Raw genomic sequence first — 21918 nt, forward strand, 5'->3', positions numbered from 1 at the left:
GGCTTGCGACTTACGTCTCTAAGTCTGTCCTGCGCCTTTTCTTATTATATCAAAAGTATGATTTACATCTCAAGTCCTGTCTTGCGACTTCAATTATTATACAGAAAGGCGCAGGACGGACCTGGCATGTCAGAAGAAAAAGGATGCCTTGTATAAAAAGGTGAAAATAATATACCATCATACAAATATAAAAAAAAAATCCAGAAAACTTCATGGCCATAGACTTTTGAGCTGTTGTAAAAACTATTTCAATAATTCAATCATATTAACAAACACCAAAAATAGTTGAAATCAACATACAAATAATTGTCCTAAAAACAACAAAACTAGTTTCTGATCACATACAAATATTTTTGTAGGAAATAATGGTTTTTTTTTTCAAGATTTCTACAAAACCCCTATACACACACATCTAAAAACAACAAGTCCTCTTGTCAACAAAACTAGTTTCTGCTGCCTTTTTCACAAACACCAATATTTGAAGAAAAATAGGATTGCAATTCTAGTATCAGTTATCATTAAAAAGTGTCATTGATTTAAGATGCTATACTCCAACTCAACATCTTGTCCTTGTTTTTGCTTAAAAAATGAAAGGCTCCCTGGATCTCCTTCCTCAAGTAACCGACTTGTCGGAGTATTTGGCGGGTATTTCTCCAAAATGTAGTCGATTTCATCCCCCGTCATCTCCATTTGGCGAAGAAGAACCTGCAAAACAAGTGACTCCACTAAATATGATTACAAAAGTTATATTGCTACGATAGTATTCTTTTTAACGGTTTTGAGCAAAGCGGCCTGGTTTTAAAAAGCGCGAGGCTCGATGTATAGCCAAATAAGCTTTACGTACAACCAGAAGCTGCATCTCTTTTACATAGCAGCCTTTTTAAGTAAACCGTTCATAATTGTTTTTAGAGTAAAGTACATGGATAGTCCCTGTGGTTTTCCAAAACTTTGGATTTGGTCCCTAGCTTTCCAAAAGTACACGGGTGGTCCCAGTGATTTGCACCTTGTAACACATTTAGTCCCCAACTTTTGCCAAAAGTAAATGCATGGCCCCTGTGGTTTGAACTTTGTAATGCATTTAGTCCCCAACTTTTGCCAAAAGTACATGCATGGTCCATGTGATTTGCACCTTGTAACACATTTAGTCCGTAACTTGGACCTCCTAAAACCTTTATATTTGTTGGCTGGGGACTAAGGTGGTGTTTGTTTTTCTAAAAAAGATCTGCGCAGGCTCTTCTGTCTGCGCCGCGCAGACATTGCCATCTGCAGACTGTTTGTTTTTTCTGAAGACGTTTCATTAAAAACGTCTGTGCTTCTTGGTGCAGACTTGGCCCAACCACTTATAAAATCTTCTAAGATCTGCAGAGGGTCCAACACCACCATCCACCACCGTCCATCACCCATCACCACCACCACCGTCCATCTACCACCACTACTGTCTACCACCACTACCACCCACCGTCCACGTCCACCATTGTCCGTACACCACCACCAGTTTATTTTAGAAGCGTACATAACAGTCTTCTTCGTGCAGACTGCAGAGGTTTGGTCCACCTCTTCTACTACAGCTATCTGCAGATGTGGTCCGCCGACTGCAGACATTTTACCTCTTAAAAAGCAAACAACACCTAAATGTGTTACAAAGTGCAAACCACAAGGACCATCGGTGTACTTTTGGAAAGCTAGGGACCAAATCCAAAATTTTAGAAAGCCACAGGGACTATCCGTGTACTTTACTCTCTTTTTTTCATCCTTAGGTTGTTTTGCATACCCACCCCCTGGATAACCTAACTTTGACCCAGATGTGTATGAGTGATATGATGACTAGGAGGTTGAGGGCAATGGTAAATAATATGTAAACTTAACAAGTTACCTTAACGGTTTTGAGCAAAGCGGTATGATGGCGTCTCAACAAGGCAACGGTTTTTCCATACGTATTCGATATCAACTCCTCCGTTCTTCTTGCAATTTCATCATCCATATTGAAGTTAATCGGTGGCTCAATTAGACCATAATCATCATATAATGATTCTTCGAAGTCTAGCCGTGGGCCCACAAATTTAGGCTGCCTTCTCCACGGAGGTGGTTCTCCATGTATCACCATTGGGTTGTCCAAGTTCCATCTGGCAAACAAATAAATAATGAACAAATTATATTGTTTTGTTAATGCCTAAAATACCCTTCAATACAAACTCGAATGGACAAATGGTAACTTTACATTGTTATAATTTTACGGGCAAGCCAAGTTGCATCTGCGAGGTAATTTACTGATGCCTTTGACGTATCTCTTCCGAAAATTACCTCTTCTGCAGCTCGCCCTCCAAGTAAAACCTGTTAGCATCGGTAGTTAGAGAATATGCACTGAATACAAAAAAAAAAGAGTAAAATGCCATTTTTGTCCCAGAGGTTTGGCAGGTTTTGCGACTTTCGTCCAAAGGTTTGTTTTTCTGCATCTGGATCCAAAAGGTTTGAAATCTTGCCATTTTCATCCGGCTCGTTAACTCCATCCGTTTTTCTCTGTTAAGTTAGGGGTATTTCCGTCTTTTTTGTTAACTTAAAGGGCAATTCAGCCTTTTTCCTTTTATATACAAGTATTCGAAAGATCAAGTCGCCCTTTAAGTAAACAAAAAAGACGAATATACCATTGACTTAACGGAGAAAAACGGATGGAGTTAGCAAGCCAGATGAAAATGGCAAGATTTCAAACCTTTTGGATCTAGATACGAAAAAAACAAACCTTTGGACGAAAGTCGCAAAACTGACCAAACCTCATGGACGAAGATGGTATTTTACTCTAAAATATATTTAAATTCAAACCTGAAGGCGATGAAGCAACTGCGGTCGGCGTTCAAATAAATACTTTTCATCATCGAGTCGATTGAAAACAACTTGTGATAGTGTCTGCATGCATATACAATCGGAAAAAGAAAAGGAAAATAATTAGGCTAAAAAAACATTTGAATTAACATTTTGTGGGTCCCATCTCTGCATATATAGTTAAAGAAGATGAATAACAAGTAATCTTGAACCTGTCCACGAGGATATATTGATATGCGGTCACATGGTTCAACAGCTGCATTCTCTAGTCTCCTTATAAGATGGGAAGTCAATGCGGTTCCAACTTCGGATGTGGCTCGACGGCATTGACCCTGATGGCCCAAATCCAATGCAACACGTTTAGGGCCCACGGTTAGCCGATCAACGGCTTCGGCTACATCTGATTGAAGAATCGACTTATGTTTGTTCCTCACCGCTACAAGAGCAGCCTCTTGGAGAAGCTGAGCCAGTCTTGCACCACTCCATCCTGATAAATAACCGAGTTAATTTTTCACATTAAGTAATTTATAGCGTCATCCGCTTTTTGAAACCATTCCGACCAGTGATCTGGTAAGGCGGACAGTACGGCGACCGGTCCGGTTATGAAAACATTGCACTTATGTTAAATGTTTTGAAATTGTAAATATAAAACTTGTAGACATGACGTTATACAATTACTTTTAAACTTTTATACGAGTAAATATTATGACAAGGGGCATAACTCAACAAAAAAGCACATACCAGGAAGGTTTTGAGCAAAAACGGACAAATCAACTGATTCTGACAACTTCACTTTGCGAGCATGGACTTGCAATATCTCCAACCGCCCTTTGGCATTAGGAGGTCGGATTCTTATCTATAAAAATAATACCAAACAATAAAACTGATTACATATGAAAAGTATGCAACAACAACAGTTGCTTTGAACATGTACTGCTTTAGTGTTTCATATTTAACCAAGGGTATAATGGCACAAATAAACGGTCCTAATTTCCTTCTAAATTGCAATACGGGACCTTCTATAGTTTTATGAAACCAAGGGATATTAATATTCAGTAGAGATGACAATATCGGCCCATTTACTTATATACGGGTCAATTGTGTTAATATCCCAAACAGGACAGACGGGTCAATTTAAAAAAAAAAAAAAAAAAAAAAAAAAAAAAAAAAAAAACCTTAAAAGGATACAGGTCAAACACATAGAAAGTCATCCAAAGTGTACTTCTAATGCATCCAAACTTTTAAATCCATTTACTCAAAACTTCTAACTTTTGTCATAATAATTTAGTTTTTTGTATCCATATATATAACTTATTTGACTATTTAAAAACATGGACAAAAGAGTGTCTGGGTGTCCACCAGTTGAGTTTAAACCGGAAAAAAACTGCTCATTTCGAACCTTACCCAACCAGCTAGATACGCCTGTTTTGTCAATATTAGTGTTCAATAGAAAAGATCAAACCTTTCGATCAAAGCGTCCAGGCCGAAGAAGTGCAGGATCTAACAAATCCTTACGGTTTGTAGCACCCAAAAATATGACACCTTTTCCTGTATCGAATCCATCAAGCTCTATCAACAGCTGGTTCAACGTAGTTTCTCTTTCTTGTGTAGCAGCGTTGTATAGATCATCTGTCTTGTCACTGAATATTCCTTGACGCCTAGTTATCGGAATATAAAATATATAAATTAAGGTTATTCATGATATTAAAGCATGTGTTTATAAGAAGATTACAATCTTCATATAAAACATGTGCTGACTATTGAGTAAATATCTAGATTATCTCTTGGAATTTTTTTTTTTTATTTTTTACAAAAATCCCCTGATAAGAACACAATACCTTGTAGCTAGTGCATCAATTTCATCGATAAAAATAACAGATGGTTTGTTGACCTGCAGAAACCAATGAACAATTCTTTATCAGTACAGTAACTGCACCTCTTCAAGACATTACCTCCCCTTAATCCCAATAAATATTCAATATTTTTCATTTTACTGGTGTCCGCGGGAACGAAAGATGAATAGATGATGTGGGTCTCATATAAAGGTGTACAAAAAAACCGGTTTTAGAACCGACACCGAAAAAAAAAACCGAAACCGGTTTTTTTTAACCGGTTTTTTTATAACCGAACCGCCGGTTTGTGACCGGTTACTATTCTTGATCTGAAAAACCGGTTAATAACCGAAACCGGTTTTAAGAAAACCGGTTAAAAACCGGTTTTTTTTTTTGGCAAAAACCGGTCCCAACCGGTTATTGTTTTGGACTTGAAAAACCGGTTATAAAAAAACGGTTTTCGTTTTGGGTGAAAAAAACCGGTTCGGTTAATAACCGAAACCGGTTTTTGAAAAAAACCGATTTGTACACCTCTAGTCTCATATAATAGTTGTGAAAAATTAAGACGGTGCCCACAAAAATGGGGTATGAAGGTAGTTTAAGTGAGCAGCAACTTAACTTAGGGTTTAAACTTCAACCAAAAAATAGTACGTTTTCGTTACACCGTAATAAAAGGAGCCAGATCTTCATGAGTTAAAAGTTATTACTGTTTAAAGGAAAACTAATATGCATTTTGCTACAAATTACACATGACAAGTTTCTAATTGTATTATTTTTTGTAAAGATCTAATTAGTCATCAAATATTCAAAAGAAAAGTTTTAGAATTAAATTCACATCAAACTTGAGTTTAAAAAATACTCCCTTTTAATTTAGAGCTGACAACTTGAACCATTTATTTATGAACGAGAGATTCGGTTTATGATCTATCTATAAGGGGTAACCAAAAATAAAATATAAAAAAAGCTTAAAGAAAACAATATAAGTGAGTCTAACGGTTCGAGAGTCACCCAAAGTGTACTTTTAATGCTTAAAACCTCCTAAATCATTTTTATTCGGAAAAAAAAAAAAAAAAAAAAAAAAACCTTGCTACATTAATTAAACTTTTCTAATCATATTTGGCACACTAACTTTCAACATAAAATTTTGGCCAACAAATGTTTCTGGGGTTAACCTGTTAGAATGTGAGAATCAAGAAATATGAAAGTCAAACTGTGTCAAATAAAAAGTCAAAATAGGAGGATTTAATGAATTAACATGTCTGTTCGTTTTAGGATATGTCGGTTGGTAGTTAGGTAGTTATAAACAGTTATTCAACCGCTAATTTGTAAGGGTATAAATACCCCCAAACCAATATCATTTGTAAGAAGTGTACATAACATAGTTATTAAAGGCGCGAGGCGCACTCAGGGCGATTTGTTGGGCCCGGGGCCTAGGCGAGAAGCGCAAAAAAAAAAAAAAACGTGGGCCCGAAAAAAAAAAAGCGCAAGTAACATAATTATATAAAAATATATCTTAAAACAAAACCAAAGTACTAAATTCATCATATAAAAGCAAAACATTCAAAACATTAACCCAAAAAACAAAAGTTTCAAATCCAAACATTCAAAACAACAACCAAAAAAACCGAAGTTTCAAAACCAAAGCACCAAAGTCTTAAAACATTCAGCCATCGATGTTGAGATCCAGTGATTGCGTTGAGTATGTTTGTTGAGAGTTTGAAAGGTGTCTTATAGATAGAGGCTGAAATACAAATCTTTAAAAAAAATAATTACTTACCCCCCACGCGCATTAAACGCCTCGGAACCCGAAGCGGCGTTTTCCCGCCCTGCGCCTTATTTGCGAGTGTCTTGGTGTGCGTGTGTGTCTTGGGCGCTCGCTTTAATAACTATGGTACATAGTATACAACAAGTGTGTGTTTGTGTGTGTGTCATCCCTGTGGTTGAGTCCCTACACACAGAGCCGGTTTTGGGCCTGTGCGGGAGGTGCAACCGCACAGGGCCCAAACTATTGAGAGGCCCAAGGTTTTTTAGTAAATATATATTTATTATATATAAGCCCATTGTAGGAGAGATGAATAAGAATTCCCCTTTGGCCGAATGGAAACATCACTTGTATATGTACATGGCCGTCCAGAGTTCGAATCCTACTAACAGTGTTTTATTCTTTTTTTATTTTTCTTCAGTTGCTCCATGTTCTGGTTGGGCCTCAAGGGGCTGATTCAAATTATATTATTAACAAGGTGAAAGATCCATAAAGCTTATTTTTTAGTCTTTAGTTCCTCATTTAACCACTTACATAATAAATTTTACATATTTTCTTGTTTAAATGTGTAATTTTTTTCTATGTAACCATTTACATAAAAAAGGGTGTACATGTTTTCTTGTTTGAATTTGTAAGTTTTTTTAGTTTCTCACTTTTATATAATCATTTACAATATAAACCAAATAGAACTCAATATATAGTTTATAATTTACTTATTTGTGAAAAGTTGGTGTTATCAAACTAATTTGAATATGTTTACACATATCACACTTCTTTTGGCCGGAAATATATAAGTGTTTAAGTGTTCGTTAACTTTTGCTTGTCTGGAGGGTGTTAAAACTAATTTAGGTGTATTAATTTATTTGTAACATAAAACTTGGATTTATTGTTTAAATTAATGCTAATTTGAGATGTGTATTCATTCTATGAACATGGATAATTGTGACAACTGATAAACCATTCTGAAACTAAGTGTGCTCATCTTTATACTGATTTTTTAGATAACACTCAAATCCTATATTTTGATTGAAACATATGATGTGCATATTAAAATTTTGGTTGCTAACCGTGGACTTTGAGACATGCAAATTGCCGTCGGACCCTGGCAACTTATTCATTAGTTGAATACAAATGGAGAACCTCATGATTCGTTTAACTATTTAACAAAGATCATTTTGCTATTTTTTATGTTTATAGTTATTACAACCATTGTCCTATTACTGATTTTATACAAATAAGTTTATATGTAGGGCCCATATTTTCAACTCGCACAGGGCCTAAAAATTCTTAGCGATTCTCAGAGACGGCCCTGCCTACACAGAATCTGTGCATACTCACAATTTTTCATCCAGTGTTCGTGAATGTCAACTGATCCCCAATCCGACATAACCCAAACAGGTCCGTTTCTATCAAAACAAAAAATTACCCATTTTGACATGTTATCGCACCCACCCATTTTGCCACCTCTACGGCTCTACAACATTCATATACAGAGACAAAATAAAACATGAGGGATTGTAATCACCTTGGCTCTCTTGAATAAATCCCTAATACGAGCCGAACCGACACCAACAAGGACTTCGACGAATTCCGACCCAGCCATTTGGTAAAATGGAACCCCAGCTTCACCAGCTATAGCCTTGGCAACAAGGGTCTAAACAACATTTAATCAAGTTAAACGTCACATCTACGGATCTACCACAATTATATTTAAGAATATTTGTAACAAAAATAGGCTAACCTTGCCACATCCTGGAGGCCCCTCTAGAAGTACCCCATGAGGCGGTTTTATCCCCATCTTGTCAAATAATTCCGGATTCTTCAAGTACTTGACCAACTATTTATAAAAAAAAAAAACAAATCATAATTAAGTAACAATATATTTCAAATAGCTAATAATCATATCTTAGGTTTGAAATCATTTAGGAAATAAAAATTCAACTGAACTTGACAAACAAGGATATTATACTATAGCGCCTTACGTTAGCATTAGGGCTGTAAACGAACCGGGATCCGTGAACCGTCCGGCGGGAAGTTCGTTAATGTTCATTCGTTTAGTTAATGAACGAACACGAACAAGCTATTCCGTTTGATTAACTAAATGAATGAACACGAACAAAGGTCTCGTTCGTTCAACTGCGTTCGTGAACGTTTGGTAATATGTTTGTTTACGTTTGTTTGTGTTTCGTTCGTGTTCGTGACCAGTGTTGACGAACTGTTCGCGAACAACTGAAACAAATGAACACGAACGACATGTGTTTGTAAGCAGTTCACGAACATCTGAATTTCCTTAACGAACGAACATGAACATGGCCTCGTTCGGTTTGTTTACAGAAAGGCACAGAACTTACCTCTTGGAGCTCTTCGACTGCTATTTCAATCCCTGCCACATCGGCAAATGTAACTCCGGTTGAACCCTAAATAAATATTTTTAAAAAACACATAAGAAAAAAACCATAATATGATCTCTTAAAGGATGAAATTTAAGATCAAGTAAAAGCATTCGTTGGGTAACTAACGTCAACTCGAGCTTGTGGTTTAGACTGAGAAAATTCAATCCCTTGCCATATATCCTGCAAAATCAACGATATATAAATTCCTTAATTTAAGATTCCCAAATAATAAAAAATAAAACCATATCTTACCCATTTCCTGAAATTCTTGGGCCTTCTAGAAAGAGTGAACCGAAGAAGAATAACCATGCATACACCAACCAACAACATCGGTCTCGCTATTTTAAATGCGGAAGAAAAAATCCCGAACGAATACATTTCTTGAAACTTCGAGGTAATCCCACCGTAGATGAACATGTCTAATATGACATCACCCATTCTCTCTAAAACATTAACGGCAACATCTAATGGAACGGTAAGAAACGACTTGGCGATAGGCCAGATGGCGTACACCGTCCCCACGTAAACAAAGCTTGTTACAGCAACTGCTGCTGAAGCTAAAAAGCCGCCGACAACAACGGCAGCTGCAGCAATTGCGGCGGTTACTGCACCGAGTTCCACCATCACCCTGCTTGATATTGTTGATGCCACTGGATCGGGATATTGTGGCACTTTTCCCACCCATGCCTGCATTAAAAGGTCACCGAAAAAAAATTAAATTAAATGATAATATAGGTAATTTTACTCTACCCTTTGATAATTGGTTTTTGGGTTGAAGTTAGTATCGAACTGACTATTTCACACCTAGTTGATCCAATAATCATAACGAAAAGTAGGTTAACCAAACCCTTGTCTAGGGGTGCAAACAAGCCGAGCGGCTCGAGAAAAAGCTAGAAACGAGCCGAGCCTTATCGAGCCCGAGCCAGGCTTGAGCCTAAAATTAAGTTCGTTTATTTATCAAGCCCGAGCTCGAGCTTGGCATGTGAAGCTAGTTAGGCTCGTCGAGCCTTAGTGTAATATTAGTTATTATTAATATTTAATAAAATTTACTCCTTATTTAAACTTGTCTAGCAAACGAGCCGAGCCGGGCTTATTTAAACTTGTTTACGAGTCGAGCCCGAACCTAAAAATAAGTTTGTTTAGTAAACTAGCCCGAGCTTCACTTATCGAGCTCGGGAACCTAAACGAGTCTATTATTTATATTATTTTTATTTAATATATTAATTAATATATAACAAACGAGCCGAGCTCGAGCCTGGTCGGGCTCGGCTCGGCTCGTTTGCACCCCTACCCTCGTCAGATAATAGCTTTCAAACACACATCCATAACACCCTTTTTTGTATGTTGATTCTGATTAACGTTGCATGTTGTCTAAAATGTACGACCTAAATCGGTGCCTTCTTTTTAGGATAACAACATATGTACCATTTGTACACAAAGTAAATGCAATTTATTCAACCATAAATCACATTTCTTTTTAGTCGATAAGTGTAGTAAAGATTAAAGAAATAACAAACAATGTTTCGTTTAAGCTTAACTTATCTTTTATCATGTTTTTTTCTTAATGTCGCAATTATCAGTTTTAAACGTTTGATATAAACTTATTATGATTTATACTTTCTAGCTATTTAGATAGGAAGCTATAAAAGAAGTAACTTTAAGATAACAACAACATCACGAAACTATCACTAACACTTAGCAACTAGCATATGACTGCAAATTCTTCACGTTGCAACAATCATTTTCAAAACACACATTCAAACACCCCCGAAATGCAGTCTATATTGAAAATGATTAAAATACCATAGTTTGTGTCTCGATCTCATATCGTGGTCCGTTATACTCCTTTAGAACATCTTGTACTTGAACACCGTCTAGCTTTACCGACCTAAACAAAATCATAAAACAATCAACAAACTATCCAAACATTAATACAAACACATCAACACCTAATCCAAAAGGCAAAAATATATATATAATAACACTCACCACTTAGTCCTCTGCAAACTCTTGTCTCCTGGAATCGCCTTCAACTCGACAATGAAATCTTTATTCCCATAAGCAACCCTATCATCATCCTTAAAAGTCATAAACTTTACCATCCCACTTCTTATCGCTTTCCCGAGATCATCAAAGCTCATTCTCGGTAACGTTTCAAACTCCCTATCGAACACGTCTTCTTCCGACAACTCCTCAACAAATATCTGTTCCGGTACATAAAGCTTCCCCTTAAACTTCCTCAAAATATCATTCAAATGAACATCATGAGAATAACCAACCCCATCTCCACCTCTATCATTATTATTATCACCATTCAACCCTTTCAAATTCAACTTCTTAACAATCTCAAAAATCCCATTATTACCATTATACCCCTTCTTCCCCAAATCCTCTTTCTCCTTCAATGTATACAACTTATCCCCAATTTTATACTTGGGTTCAACCTGGCTAGGGTTTTCCTTCAAAACCCTTGTCACAAAATCTTCTTGGGTTGTAACTGGAGCCGACCCATCACTACTCTGACCCGAATCCGGTTTTCTAAATAACCCACATGTGAAATGGAGTCTTTTTTGCCTAATTTGAATAAAGTTCGAATCTTTTTGAAGTGGGGTTTTGATAAAGAGTGATTTGTGAAGGGTAATGGTGGGTTGGGTTGAAAGAACCCTAGGGAGTATAAGATTATCAGGTGTTGTTCGTATTTGTGTGGGTAGCATGTTGTGTGAATTGTGATGAATTAGGGTTTATGGAAAGGGTTTAGATAGGTATTGAACAGTGGGTTAGATGCAGGCCATTGAAGACTGTGAAGATATGAGAGTGTGAGTTCTTTGTTCTGCAACAAATTGGAAAGTTTATCCGGATGGATCCGAATATCTGAACGGGTGAGTGTGCCGAAGATGCACACCGAATACAAGTTGGTATGTTTGGGTGCAAGTGTAACTAGTGAAAGTTGCCATGCCTTTTTCGTTTGTATCGGTTCGTTTCGTTACATTATTGTTGCGATACAAACATTCGGTATAGTATAGCAAGCGATATGTGTTTTATATCGATAAAAAATTATAAAAATGAATATCGGTTTATGTTGTTCAAATGGTATCGGTTTGGTTCGACACAGTACTAATATGGAAGTGGTACTTGATATAATATTTTTTAGCGAATACAACTCCGTTTTTAATGAAATTTATACCGAAAAGTCCAGAAGACTATCAAAACGAACACCAGTATCAGTACCAATATTGTTCAAACACTATTGGTTCGGTTCGTCATACTAAAAAATCAATTATATTTGACTCGCTCAGTTTTAAATAAAACAATTTATCAAAGTGTAAAAGCAGTCAAAATTGAGTCTTCTTCTCCATCTTTATAATTACACTAAAAAACACTACATTTTCTCTCTTATTCTCAATTAACTACTATTTTTTTATACTTTTATCATTATCTTTTCTCTCTCATGCACTCACAACCACTTAAAAAAAATTAAAAAAAAAATATAGAGGTGAACAGTATCTCCTCCAAATTTACTGGTGAAGAGTAACGTTTTTCTCTTTTTTCTCTCTCCTCCACTCACAACCATTTACAACAACTCTAAAAAATATAGAGGATCCATCGTGAATGCTCTAAATAAAGTAAAAATTTGCAACAACACATATGCCTCATGTGTCTATCGTCTGGAATGGTGTGCAGGAATTATACGGTGTTATATATTTTAATTGCTATTTGGTACCCACTGTCTGAGTAACGCCTAACGATATTTACAACCATGCATTTAACTCATTATATCATTATTAGTTAAGCTTAAATTAAACGCGTGTGACGTGACATTTAGGTGGTGTTTGATTTTAGGAAAAGTACTTCGTAACCTCTTTTCTCTTCCCCACACAGACCACGCACAGACATAGGGGTCTGCAGCTTGTTTGTTTTTTAGAAGAGCTTTCATTAAAAAAGCTCTTCCCCACCTCTTTGTTGCGCAGACCTAGCCTTAGGTCTTCTATCCTCTTCAAAATTCTTCTAACTTCTCCTTCTTTCAAAACATCTAGATCTTCAAAAGCTCAAAACCCTAGCACCCACTCCACTTCTCCCGCCGCCCCTCCACCTCCGTTAGCCCTTAACCTCCGTCGCCCTCCACCTCCCCCGGCCTCCACCTCCAGCCGACACCCACCTCCATCGCGACTCCACTCCAGCCAACTCCCTCCACTCCAACCGACTCCATTCTAGCCGACACCCACTTCCTCCGCTGTCTTCTCCACCACTGCAGCCACACTCATCTACACCACTTCAGCCGACACTCATCAGGTATGTTTTAAGTTTTAATTTTTTTCAAAAAAATGTTCTTTTTTTTATTTAATTTTGTTAATTTAATTCTGAATTTTTGTTAATTTAATTCTGAATCGGTTGATTATTTTGTTAATTTAATTATGAATTTTGTTTATAATTGTTAGTTTGTTTGTTTGATTAGTTGTTCAACTTGATGAATCGGTTGATTAAAATTGTATTATGTATGATTATGTGAATTCAAAAAACAAACACTCTTCTTCTTGCAGGCTGCAGAGATTTGGTCCACCTCTTTAGCTGCAGATGTCTGCAGATGTGGTCCGCAGATTGCAGACGTTTTACCTTTTAAAAAACAAAGAGTTAATTACTGTTTTCGTCCCTGAGGTTTGTCAAAGATATCAGTTTCAGTCCATTAGTTTAAAAATTGCGATTTCAGTCCATTAGTTTCATTTTCGTAACCATTTCAGTCCACCAACTTAACTCCCATCCATTTATTTTGTTAACTTTGGGTGAAATTACCAAATTACCCCTATGGTTAAATTTAAAAAAAGGCTAGTCACAGGTTTCGAACCTGTGACCTTTGCTTTGAAAGGTAACTGTTAAACCAATATGCCATGTATTAAGATTGTGAATGAATTCAATTTGTTTTTCTTATAACATAGCTTACTCATCATCTTCTTCCTTAAACCTATTCATCATCTTCCACAAACCTTTCATTCACCACCATTAACAACCCACCACACAACAACCGACACACCACAATCGCTCCAATAATCCGCAACGGCTGTGTTCGCTCCAATAATCCACACACCACCACACCTCCGCCTCCGCCACAATCGCTCCAACAATCGTGTGATGCATTTGGTTGCGTGTTGAGAGTGAAATTCAGGTTAGGATTTGTGTGATTTAGGTTAGGGTTTGTGTAATTTGTGTGAAGATTATTGTTACATTGTGATTTAGGTTAGGGTTTGTGTAAGTTGTAGAGGTTGAAGGTGGTGAAATGGCAATTAGCCTGCAATTACCAAAATGAAAACAATATGATGTAAATCACAAACTTAATACATGGCTCAATGGTTGAGTGGTTGTTTTCAAAATCAAAGGTCATGGGTTCGAATCCTGTGAACTGCATTTTTTATTACAATTTGTTAAGTTAGCAGGGCAATTTGGTCATTTTTTTATTACAATTTGTTAAGTTAGCAGGGCAATTTGGTCATTTCACCCAAAGTTAACAAAATAAATGGATGGAGTTAAGTTAGTGGACTGAAATGGTTACGGAAATGAAACTAATGGACTGAAATCGCAATTTTTAAACTAATGGACTGAAACCGTTATTTTTGACAAACGTCAGGGACGAAAACAGTAATTAACTAAAAAACAAACAACACCTTAAACTTGATATGCAAGTTTAGAAAACCTTAGGGACTTCAAGTAACACAAACAAAACTACATACCACAATTTGACAACTAAAAAGATACAATAGTAACATAGTAACAATAATAATATATTACTTCACCCGTTACAAATGCCAAAAAGAACGCTTCAGTCAAAATCCTAGGGTTTGGTGTCTCGAACAACCACTCAATCAGTCAATTACAGGTACGATTCTTCTCAATTTCTCTTCAAATTTGTCACATCAATCGATTATTATTCACAATCGATAGTCCAATTTTGCTTTTTATGTTCATTTGCTGACCAATTTCTTGTTACAATTCAGTTTGCTGTTTGTGTGTTAACGAGTGATGGATGCGGATAAAATAGAGCTTGTAAAAGCTCAAATTGAACCGTTTCTACGTCAATCGGAAGTATATATTCGTCGTATTGAGGATTTTGTTCGTCAGATCCCGCCGAATCAGATCTATATTGCGGTTGGAGCTGTGTTGTTCACTACCTTTTTGCTGTTGATAAGTAATTTTTCTTTAGATCAGATTCTTTTGTGTATTTAATTGCTTAATTTGTTTCGTTTTGTTTGGTTTATATGTTATGTTATGGAGTTTGCAAGTATGCTGTTGTGGATAGTTGACTGGTGATAGGATTTTAGTTGCAGTGACTTTAGGTTTCCAATGTAAGGTTGGTGATAGGATAGTGGTGTAATTGCAGCAATTGTTTTAGAGTAGTTGTGAAATAAGCACAAACGAAAGTCCGAAACAGCAAGATTTTGCTAGAAGGTTTTTTATAGGCTTGTTTATATAGGGCATTGTCTGTTGCCTGTTCGTTTAGTTTTCTTGAGAAGTTAGAGTAGATATTAGCTCCTTTATGCTAGCTCTCTATGTATGTATTCTCTAGTGTCATCTAGAAGACAGACACTGGTTTGTCCCTCTATAGTTTGTGATTATGAATTGCGTCTGCGCATTCTAACAATCTATCTGAAGAAGAAAGAGCTAGCAAGATTGAACTGTCAACAGATCAGATGATATCATTGCTCTATTACTGAAGTATGAATTAACCATTAACCATTAATAGCTAAAAATAGAGAATTTAAATGTCTGTAGAGAAGAAATGTGATTCTGAAATGCTCCAGAGATCTCATTGCATCACTGCATGAGTTAATTAAGTTAACATATATATATGTAACTAGTGTTCGCTAACTAGGTGCCAACAGCAAACCTTACGTAATAATTGCATACTATTCCCCTGTACTATGTATAAGTGTGCTCAGTAATCCTAGGCAGATATTTGAACTTTAACTCCATTTAGACCTTGCTAGGAGGGACATCATCTCTTAGAGTTTTCTGTTTTGTAAGTAGTATTCACAGGTATTGCAAATTTTGTTTTTACAAATTTATAATGTTTGATAAGCATTCTCTTTTCACAATGGTAGATTTGCATCTTTATACTTTACAATGTATATTTTGTTCTAGATCTTGAAGTTTGATAAAAAAAAATCTAGCATTTCTTCACATGCTACTGGGCTTAAAGTTAAAGCTGTTCAGTTTGAATATGATTCATTTTTCTGATTTTTTTTGCAGTACGTGCTTTCAAGCATACAATTTCTAACACCATTGTGCTCACCGGGCTTAGTGGAGGTGGGAAAACCGTTCTCTTCTACCAGGTAATGTAGCATCAATTATTCTCACTTTTGAGTAACTTCTATGTTGTGATCTTAGACATTCTACTTATCAAAGTGATTGTATATATGGTTTTTAAGATTCCTTCCCAAGTTATACATGCACCGACATGTTTTAATATGAGTTTGATATGATCTGTTGCAATTGCCAGCTTCGTGACGGATCTTCTCATCAAGGGACTGTTACTTCAATGGAACCCAATGAGGGTCTTTTTGTGCTCAACTCAGAGACCTCTAAGGTAAATTACTGTAATCTAATACTATAGCCATAAATGAATATTCTGAATATAAAAATTCTCCAATATCAGCTTTTAGTTGCATCTGATGTATGCATCTGTATAATTATAACGAACATATTTTTAGAGGTGGCAAGTTTGACTGTGCACTTATGAATAGGTCAATTTGGGTTTACGGGTCAAATCAAAACAGTAGCTTAAAGGGGAAGGGATTAAATATTCAATGCATACAATTCAATCCCTAAAGTTATTATTATTTGAAGATTTAGATTATTATCGTAATAGGGGAAGGAACATGAGAAAACTCATCTTTGTGAGAAAACTCAAGAAAGCTATATCTAACTATTACTAAACCCTGAACTCTAATCCCTAAACTCTGAGAAATAAATACTAAACCCCGGAAAACTAAACCCTAAAAGCTAAACCCTAAAGCTAAACCCCATAAAAAGTTCAACACATATCAATCTTTTGATAGAGTTTTCTCACGAAGAAAGAGTTTTCTCATGATCCTCGCCCTATCGTAATAATATTGTTAATCTAATTATAATTGGTGCATAAATTATTTATAAAAAAAAATAAGATAATGGGAAAAAAGTGTTTGTAGGTCCACTCTGTCTGACCCATTTTGACTCGTAATTAACTTGAACCGTTTTGACCCTTTACCTAACCTGCGCATCTTGTATCTATACTTTCCTAAAATGCCCTTTTAAAAGTGTTCTTTTTTCTTTTTCCAGAAAGGCAAGATCAAAGCGGTTCACCTTGTTGATGTTCCCGGCCATTCACGTCTTCGCCCTAAACTAGACGAGTACTTGCCTCGAGCAGCTGGCATTGTGTTTGTTGTGGATGCTGTTGAATTTTTGCCCAACTGTCGTGCTGTTTCAGAGTAATTTATTTTATAGCTATTAATTTGTTATTTACAATGCAATACCTAATTAGATCTAACATATTTATATGGGTGTTTTTTTTTTTTTTTTTTTTTTTTTTTTTTGTAAAAGGTATCTCTATGACATTTTGACAAAGGCTAGTGTTGTGAAGAGCAAAATTCCACTTCTTATCCTTTGCAACAAGGTCGATAAGGTTACCGCGCATACAAAAGAGTTCATCAGAAAACAACTTGAGAAAGAAATGTATGTCACTATTATTATATATCTGTTTACAACTTTTTGAAGGCAATTTTTACGCTTTTTGAACAATTTGATGTTTATTTTATGATGATAATGTTTTTTGGTATAGTGACAAGCTTAGGACATCAAGAAAAGCTGTATCAGATGCGGATATATCGAATGAGTTCACACTAGGAGTAACTGGAGAAGCCTTTTCATTTTCTCAGTGCGTTAACAAAGTGACTGTTGCCGAGGCTTCTGGGTTAACCGGTGAGATATTACCATTGGAGCAGTTTATCAGGGAGCGAGTCAAGCCTTGATGTCTGTCGATTTCATTACGGTTTTTCTTGTTAAAAGTTGAGAAATTTGGAGGGATTTTCCTTTTAATGTAGATTTCTATATTTCAAGGTTTTTTTTTCATGGCAATTGTTATTAGGAAAGTATCTTAAGACTCTAATGGTTCTTTCTAGATTCCTGAAAAACATTAGTATTGTTCCCACAGTGTTTTGCTCCTGCAAAGTTGATCACTTTGGCCATCCGACTATGTATCCTTGTTATTACAGGACTTTTATAGAAAACACGTGAAACGATAAAAATTACCATAATTAAGTTTTTTTAAAAATAAATAAATTATCTTTGATGATATGAGATCACAGTTTGGGTACGAGTATAGTATTAAGTGATAACCCGATTACATTAGATAACCGAACTATATAAAAATTGGAACAATAAAAATGTATAAATCCTAACCGGGAATTTTAAAGTTTAAATAAACTAAACGGTTATACTTGATATCCAATGAGTGCACCTCAACATTTTTGCAATCGGATTAGCGATACGCGTACTATTGTCATCCCTAATTGATTATGAAAAGTATGGATATTTCCATCAATTGACATCTTTTGTTAAAATTGGTATTAATCACACATAATATTATGTTTAGTGTGTAAATGGGTAGTTTTGATATGAATATGAATCCAAAGCTACGCAGTTTTGATATGCCATTCATACAATCTACCATAATGTGGGCCAACTTCTAATCCTCTATACAAAGGCTTGCAGCATCTCTAACCAATTTACATTTCATACAACTAAAATATATGTGATGCACTTATCATACCTAATCTGTACACATAGCCACAAAGAATATTTTTCAATATACAGAACGAAATTGCTTATCCTGATCATGTACAAGTTAGGCTTGGTTGGAAAACCGGTTGATCACATCATCTGACGTTTTGACCCGTTGCGCTACCATCTGCTGCATGTTCATAGGATAACACATTTTGTTATGCAATCCAGACCACACATTCTCCGCTAAAATCTCGTTCACAGCCGATGTCGGATGAAACTGATCCCACCATAGATGATTTGTAGCATTCCTGCACGCCATTCCAGACGATAGACACATCAGCCAACCGTTGTACCGTCCTAAACCACAACATGCTGTATCCGTATACGTAAATCCTGCAAGATCAAACAAAAACGTCACCTTTTGATTGTTCATTTTGTTCCCCATATAAGAGTAAAGTACACGAATGGTCCCTGTGGTTTACCAAAATTTTGGATTTGGTCCCCCAAAGGTACATGGATGGTCCCTGTGGTTTGCACTTTGTAATGCATTTAATCCCTAACTTGGACGTGCTAAAATCTTTAGATTTGTTGGCTGGGGACTAAATGTGTTACAAAGTGCAAACCACAGGGACCGTATGTGTACTTTTGAAAAGCTAGGGACCAAATCCAAAATTTTGGTAAATCACAGGGACCATCCGTGTAATTTACTCCCCATATAACAGTTAGATAATAATCTTACCATATTGATCCTTATTCTTGAGGATATCCATGGACCCGGCGTAAGCGTCACAAAAGATAATATTGGCATCAACGAGTTCTTTATTAAGCTCTTCAACTGTGTATCGCATAACAAAGTTGAATTCCAGTATCACGTTGTTTATCGGTTTTATACATTCGCCATTCTGGCTGTTATACTGCCACAAGTAGTATGGTGCACAACCGATAGGTGCCAGTCCCATCACCACCACTCGCCTAACATTCGCATTGTACAAATTCTGAAAACAAACAAATAAGATTTAACGAAAACGGGAATATATAAAAAGAAAACAAACATTCCCAACTTTTGTTGTGTAACCTTTATCTCCTGTTTCATTGTCTGAGCTAAAAACCGTGTAAACATCCATGCAAAAAACTTAGATTGTACACCGGACACATCAGGGAGATAGTAATGTATGAAATCGTTAGTCCCGATTGAAATATAGAACACCGAGTTTGATATGTGATCAGCGGCTGCGTGTTCGCCCATTGTTAGTATGAATTGCTGAAATGTATCCATGACTTGTTGGATTTGTTGACTGAAGGATATGTGCTGACCCTGCGTAATAATTACGTATATTAGAAAACGTATAATAACGGAACAAAACTAGCATTTAGGATCCGAAAGGGTGGTTTGAAGTTTGAACAAAATCTTGGTTTTTGAGTGTACCAGTTCTGATCCACTAGAGAAGATGATCCCAGCACCAGCAGAGGCGTAATTCAACCCGTGCATCATATCTTGCACAGAGCCACTTTGACCTAGGTAACTTGGGGCAAACGGAAGTCCGAGACGCAATGCTGATTGATTGAAACCAAAAAAATGGTTTAAATTTTCTTCAATTTGCATAAAAATTAAAAAAAAGAAGATCAAAACACACTTAAATATTTCATCAAACACCTCATCTATCACAACTCAAAACAGATATAATTCAACAAAATCAACCCAATAGGCACGTAGACATTTCATCAAGCACCTCATCTACAATACCCAAACATCAACAATTTAACAAAATCAACCTAATATCCACTCAGACATTTCATCAAACACCTAATCTACAACTATCCAGACAAAAATAACCCAACAAAATCAACCCAATACACACTCAAACATTTCATCAAACACCTTATCTACAACCCCTCAAACCCAACCATCCCTTTTCCATCCCCACATAACTCTCAAATCCCACCAAGACCCACCCCAACACAGACCAACCAACAAAAAACAGCAACAAATTACCAAGAAAATCCACAGGAACTCTGCCATTAGAAAACCGTCCAGTGGGTCTATGAGTATCAAAATCACGGCCATAAGGAAGATGATCAGCACGAGCAAGCGTCCCAAGAAAGTTATTGGTCCCGCAATCAACCGAAGAGTCACCGATAACGTATAAAGCGGGTACTGGAACCGGGGGCGGAGGAGGCGAAACAGAGGCGTTTCTTGATCGGGTGTAAAGATCTTCGGAGAAGTGGATAACGGCTACTGGCTTGACACTTGAGAACATGGTGTGTGAGAAGATCAAGAGGGTTATTATTTGAATGCAGGGGAAAGAGAATGAAGAAGACTCCATTGATGAGTTTGAAGTTGTGATTGAGAAATGGCGGGAGACTGAGGGTTTGATTGCAACGATAAAGTATTTGGTTGTTGAAACTTGAAATGGATTTTGTAAGTTGGGCCTTGGGATATAAATAAATTTTGGGCCCTAAAGTTTTTTTTAACCTTGATTAATGATGAATTCATGAATATGTTAAAGATTCATATAGAGAGGTGTACAAATCGGGTTTTGACCCAAATAGGTCCGGGTTGAAATCGGTTTGGGTTTGGTCAACAAAGGTCAAAACTGGGTTTTGGCTAAACCTGGTAGGGTTGGAACTGGTTTTTGAGAGATAATGAATCAGATTCGACGGGTTTGACCCGGGTTTTAACTGGTTGGGACGGGTTTCAACGTATATGACTATATGGTTACAACCAAGTTTCAATCCTATGGGTTAGGTCGGGTCCGAACGGGTTTACCCAAAATGAGTTCTGATTGGTTCGGTTTAAGTTTGGTCAACAACAGTCAAAATTAGTTTATGACCAAACCATGACAGGATGGAATCAACTTTTGAAAGGAAAGAATTGAATTTGACCCAGTTTGGCCGACTTTGACCTGGTTCAAACCGGTTTTATAGTATAGGATTACAACTCGGTTTCAACAATATGGATAGGCTTGGGTCCAAATCAAGTTTGATTCATATTCAAAACCGAGTTCGATTTCCAACCCATTTTTTTATGCACCTCTAGATTCATCAACCCAGCTAATTATAAGTTCATCAATCTTATGATAGCCTATAATATACACGTTTGAATGACCCCATATCATTTTTCTATTTACTTTCTGATAGTTACAACATTTTTTTTAAGTAACGAGAAAAAAAGTTAGGTTGGTGTAAACACATTTGTTTGAAAGTAACATATGAAATTTGATAAATAAATACTAAGGAAAGTCATAACGCATAACATCAAATATTACGAGAACCAATATGAGTTGTGAGGTTACTTATCTATTTTTTTGGCTTTTGGTTCTTCATTTTGGATGCTTATTTAGATTGCTCTAGTAGGTCTTGATTTCGA

At 36.4% G+C, this 21918-nt stretch overlaps 3 protein-coding genes across 3 annotated transcripts; 1 reads left to right on the forward strand and 2 right to left on the reverse strand.

The window, feature by feature from the left end:
- Positions 1-265: 265 nt before the first annotated feature.
- On the reverse strand, positions 266-11738 carry LOC110899516 (probable inactive ATP-dependent zinc metalloprotease FTSHI 1, chloroplastic). Its single transcript, XM_022146399.2, has 15 exons — positions 10794-11738; positions 10608-10692; positions 9057-9491; positions 8931-8984; positions 8763-8828; positions 8153-8248; positions 7937-8065; positions 4656-4708; positions 4280-4475; positions 3559-3673; positions 3030-3304; positions 2818-2901; positions 2219-2331; positions 1874-2123; positions 266-705 (listed from the first exon to the last, which is right to left on the reverse strand). The coding sequence occupies exons 1-15, from the start codon at positions 11516-11518 to the stop codon at positions 529-531; spliced, it is 2853 nt and encodes a 950-aa protein (XP_022002091.1). The 5' UTR covers positions 11519-11738; the 3' UTR covers positions 266-528.
- A 2795-nt stretch (positions 11739-14533) lies between these two features.
- Positions 14534-17976, forward strand: LOC110899515 (signal recognition particle receptor subunit beta). Its single transcript, XM_022146398.2, has 7 exons — positions 14534-14670; positions 14789-14979; positions 16041-16123; positions 16291-16377; positions 17109-17257; positions 17370-17501; positions 17608-17976. The coding sequence occupies exons 2-7, from the start codon at positions 14814-14816 to the stop codon at positions 17795-17797; spliced, it is 807 nt and encodes a 268-aa protein (XP_022002090.1). The 5' UTR covers positions 14534-14670; positions 14789-14813; the 3' UTR covers positions 17798-17976.
- Positions 17977-18500: 524 nt separating this feature from the next.
- On the reverse strand, positions 18501-20962 carry LOC110899513 (GDSL esterase/lipase At1g29660). The gene is made up of 5 exons (XM_022146397.2): positions 20545-20962; positions 19978-20105; positions 19627-19866; positions 19291-19546; positions 18501-18944 (listed from the first exon to the last, which is right to left on the reverse strand). Exons 1-5 carry the CDS (start codon positions 20873-20875, stop codon positions 18673-18675), a joined length of 1227 nt encoding a protein of 408 aa, XP_022002089.1. The 5' UTR covers positions 20876-20962; the 3' UTR covers positions 18501-18672.
- Positions 20963-21918: the final 956 nt, after the last annotated feature.

This window comes from Helianthus annuus, chromosome 13 (assembly GCF_002127325.2).
Source record: "Helianthus annuus cultivar XRQ/B chromosome 13, HanXRQr2.0-SUNRISE, whole genome shotgun sequence".
Lineage (NCBI taxonomy): Eukaryota > Viridiplantae > Streptophyta > Magnoliopsida > Asterales > Asteraceae > Helianthus > Helianthus annuus.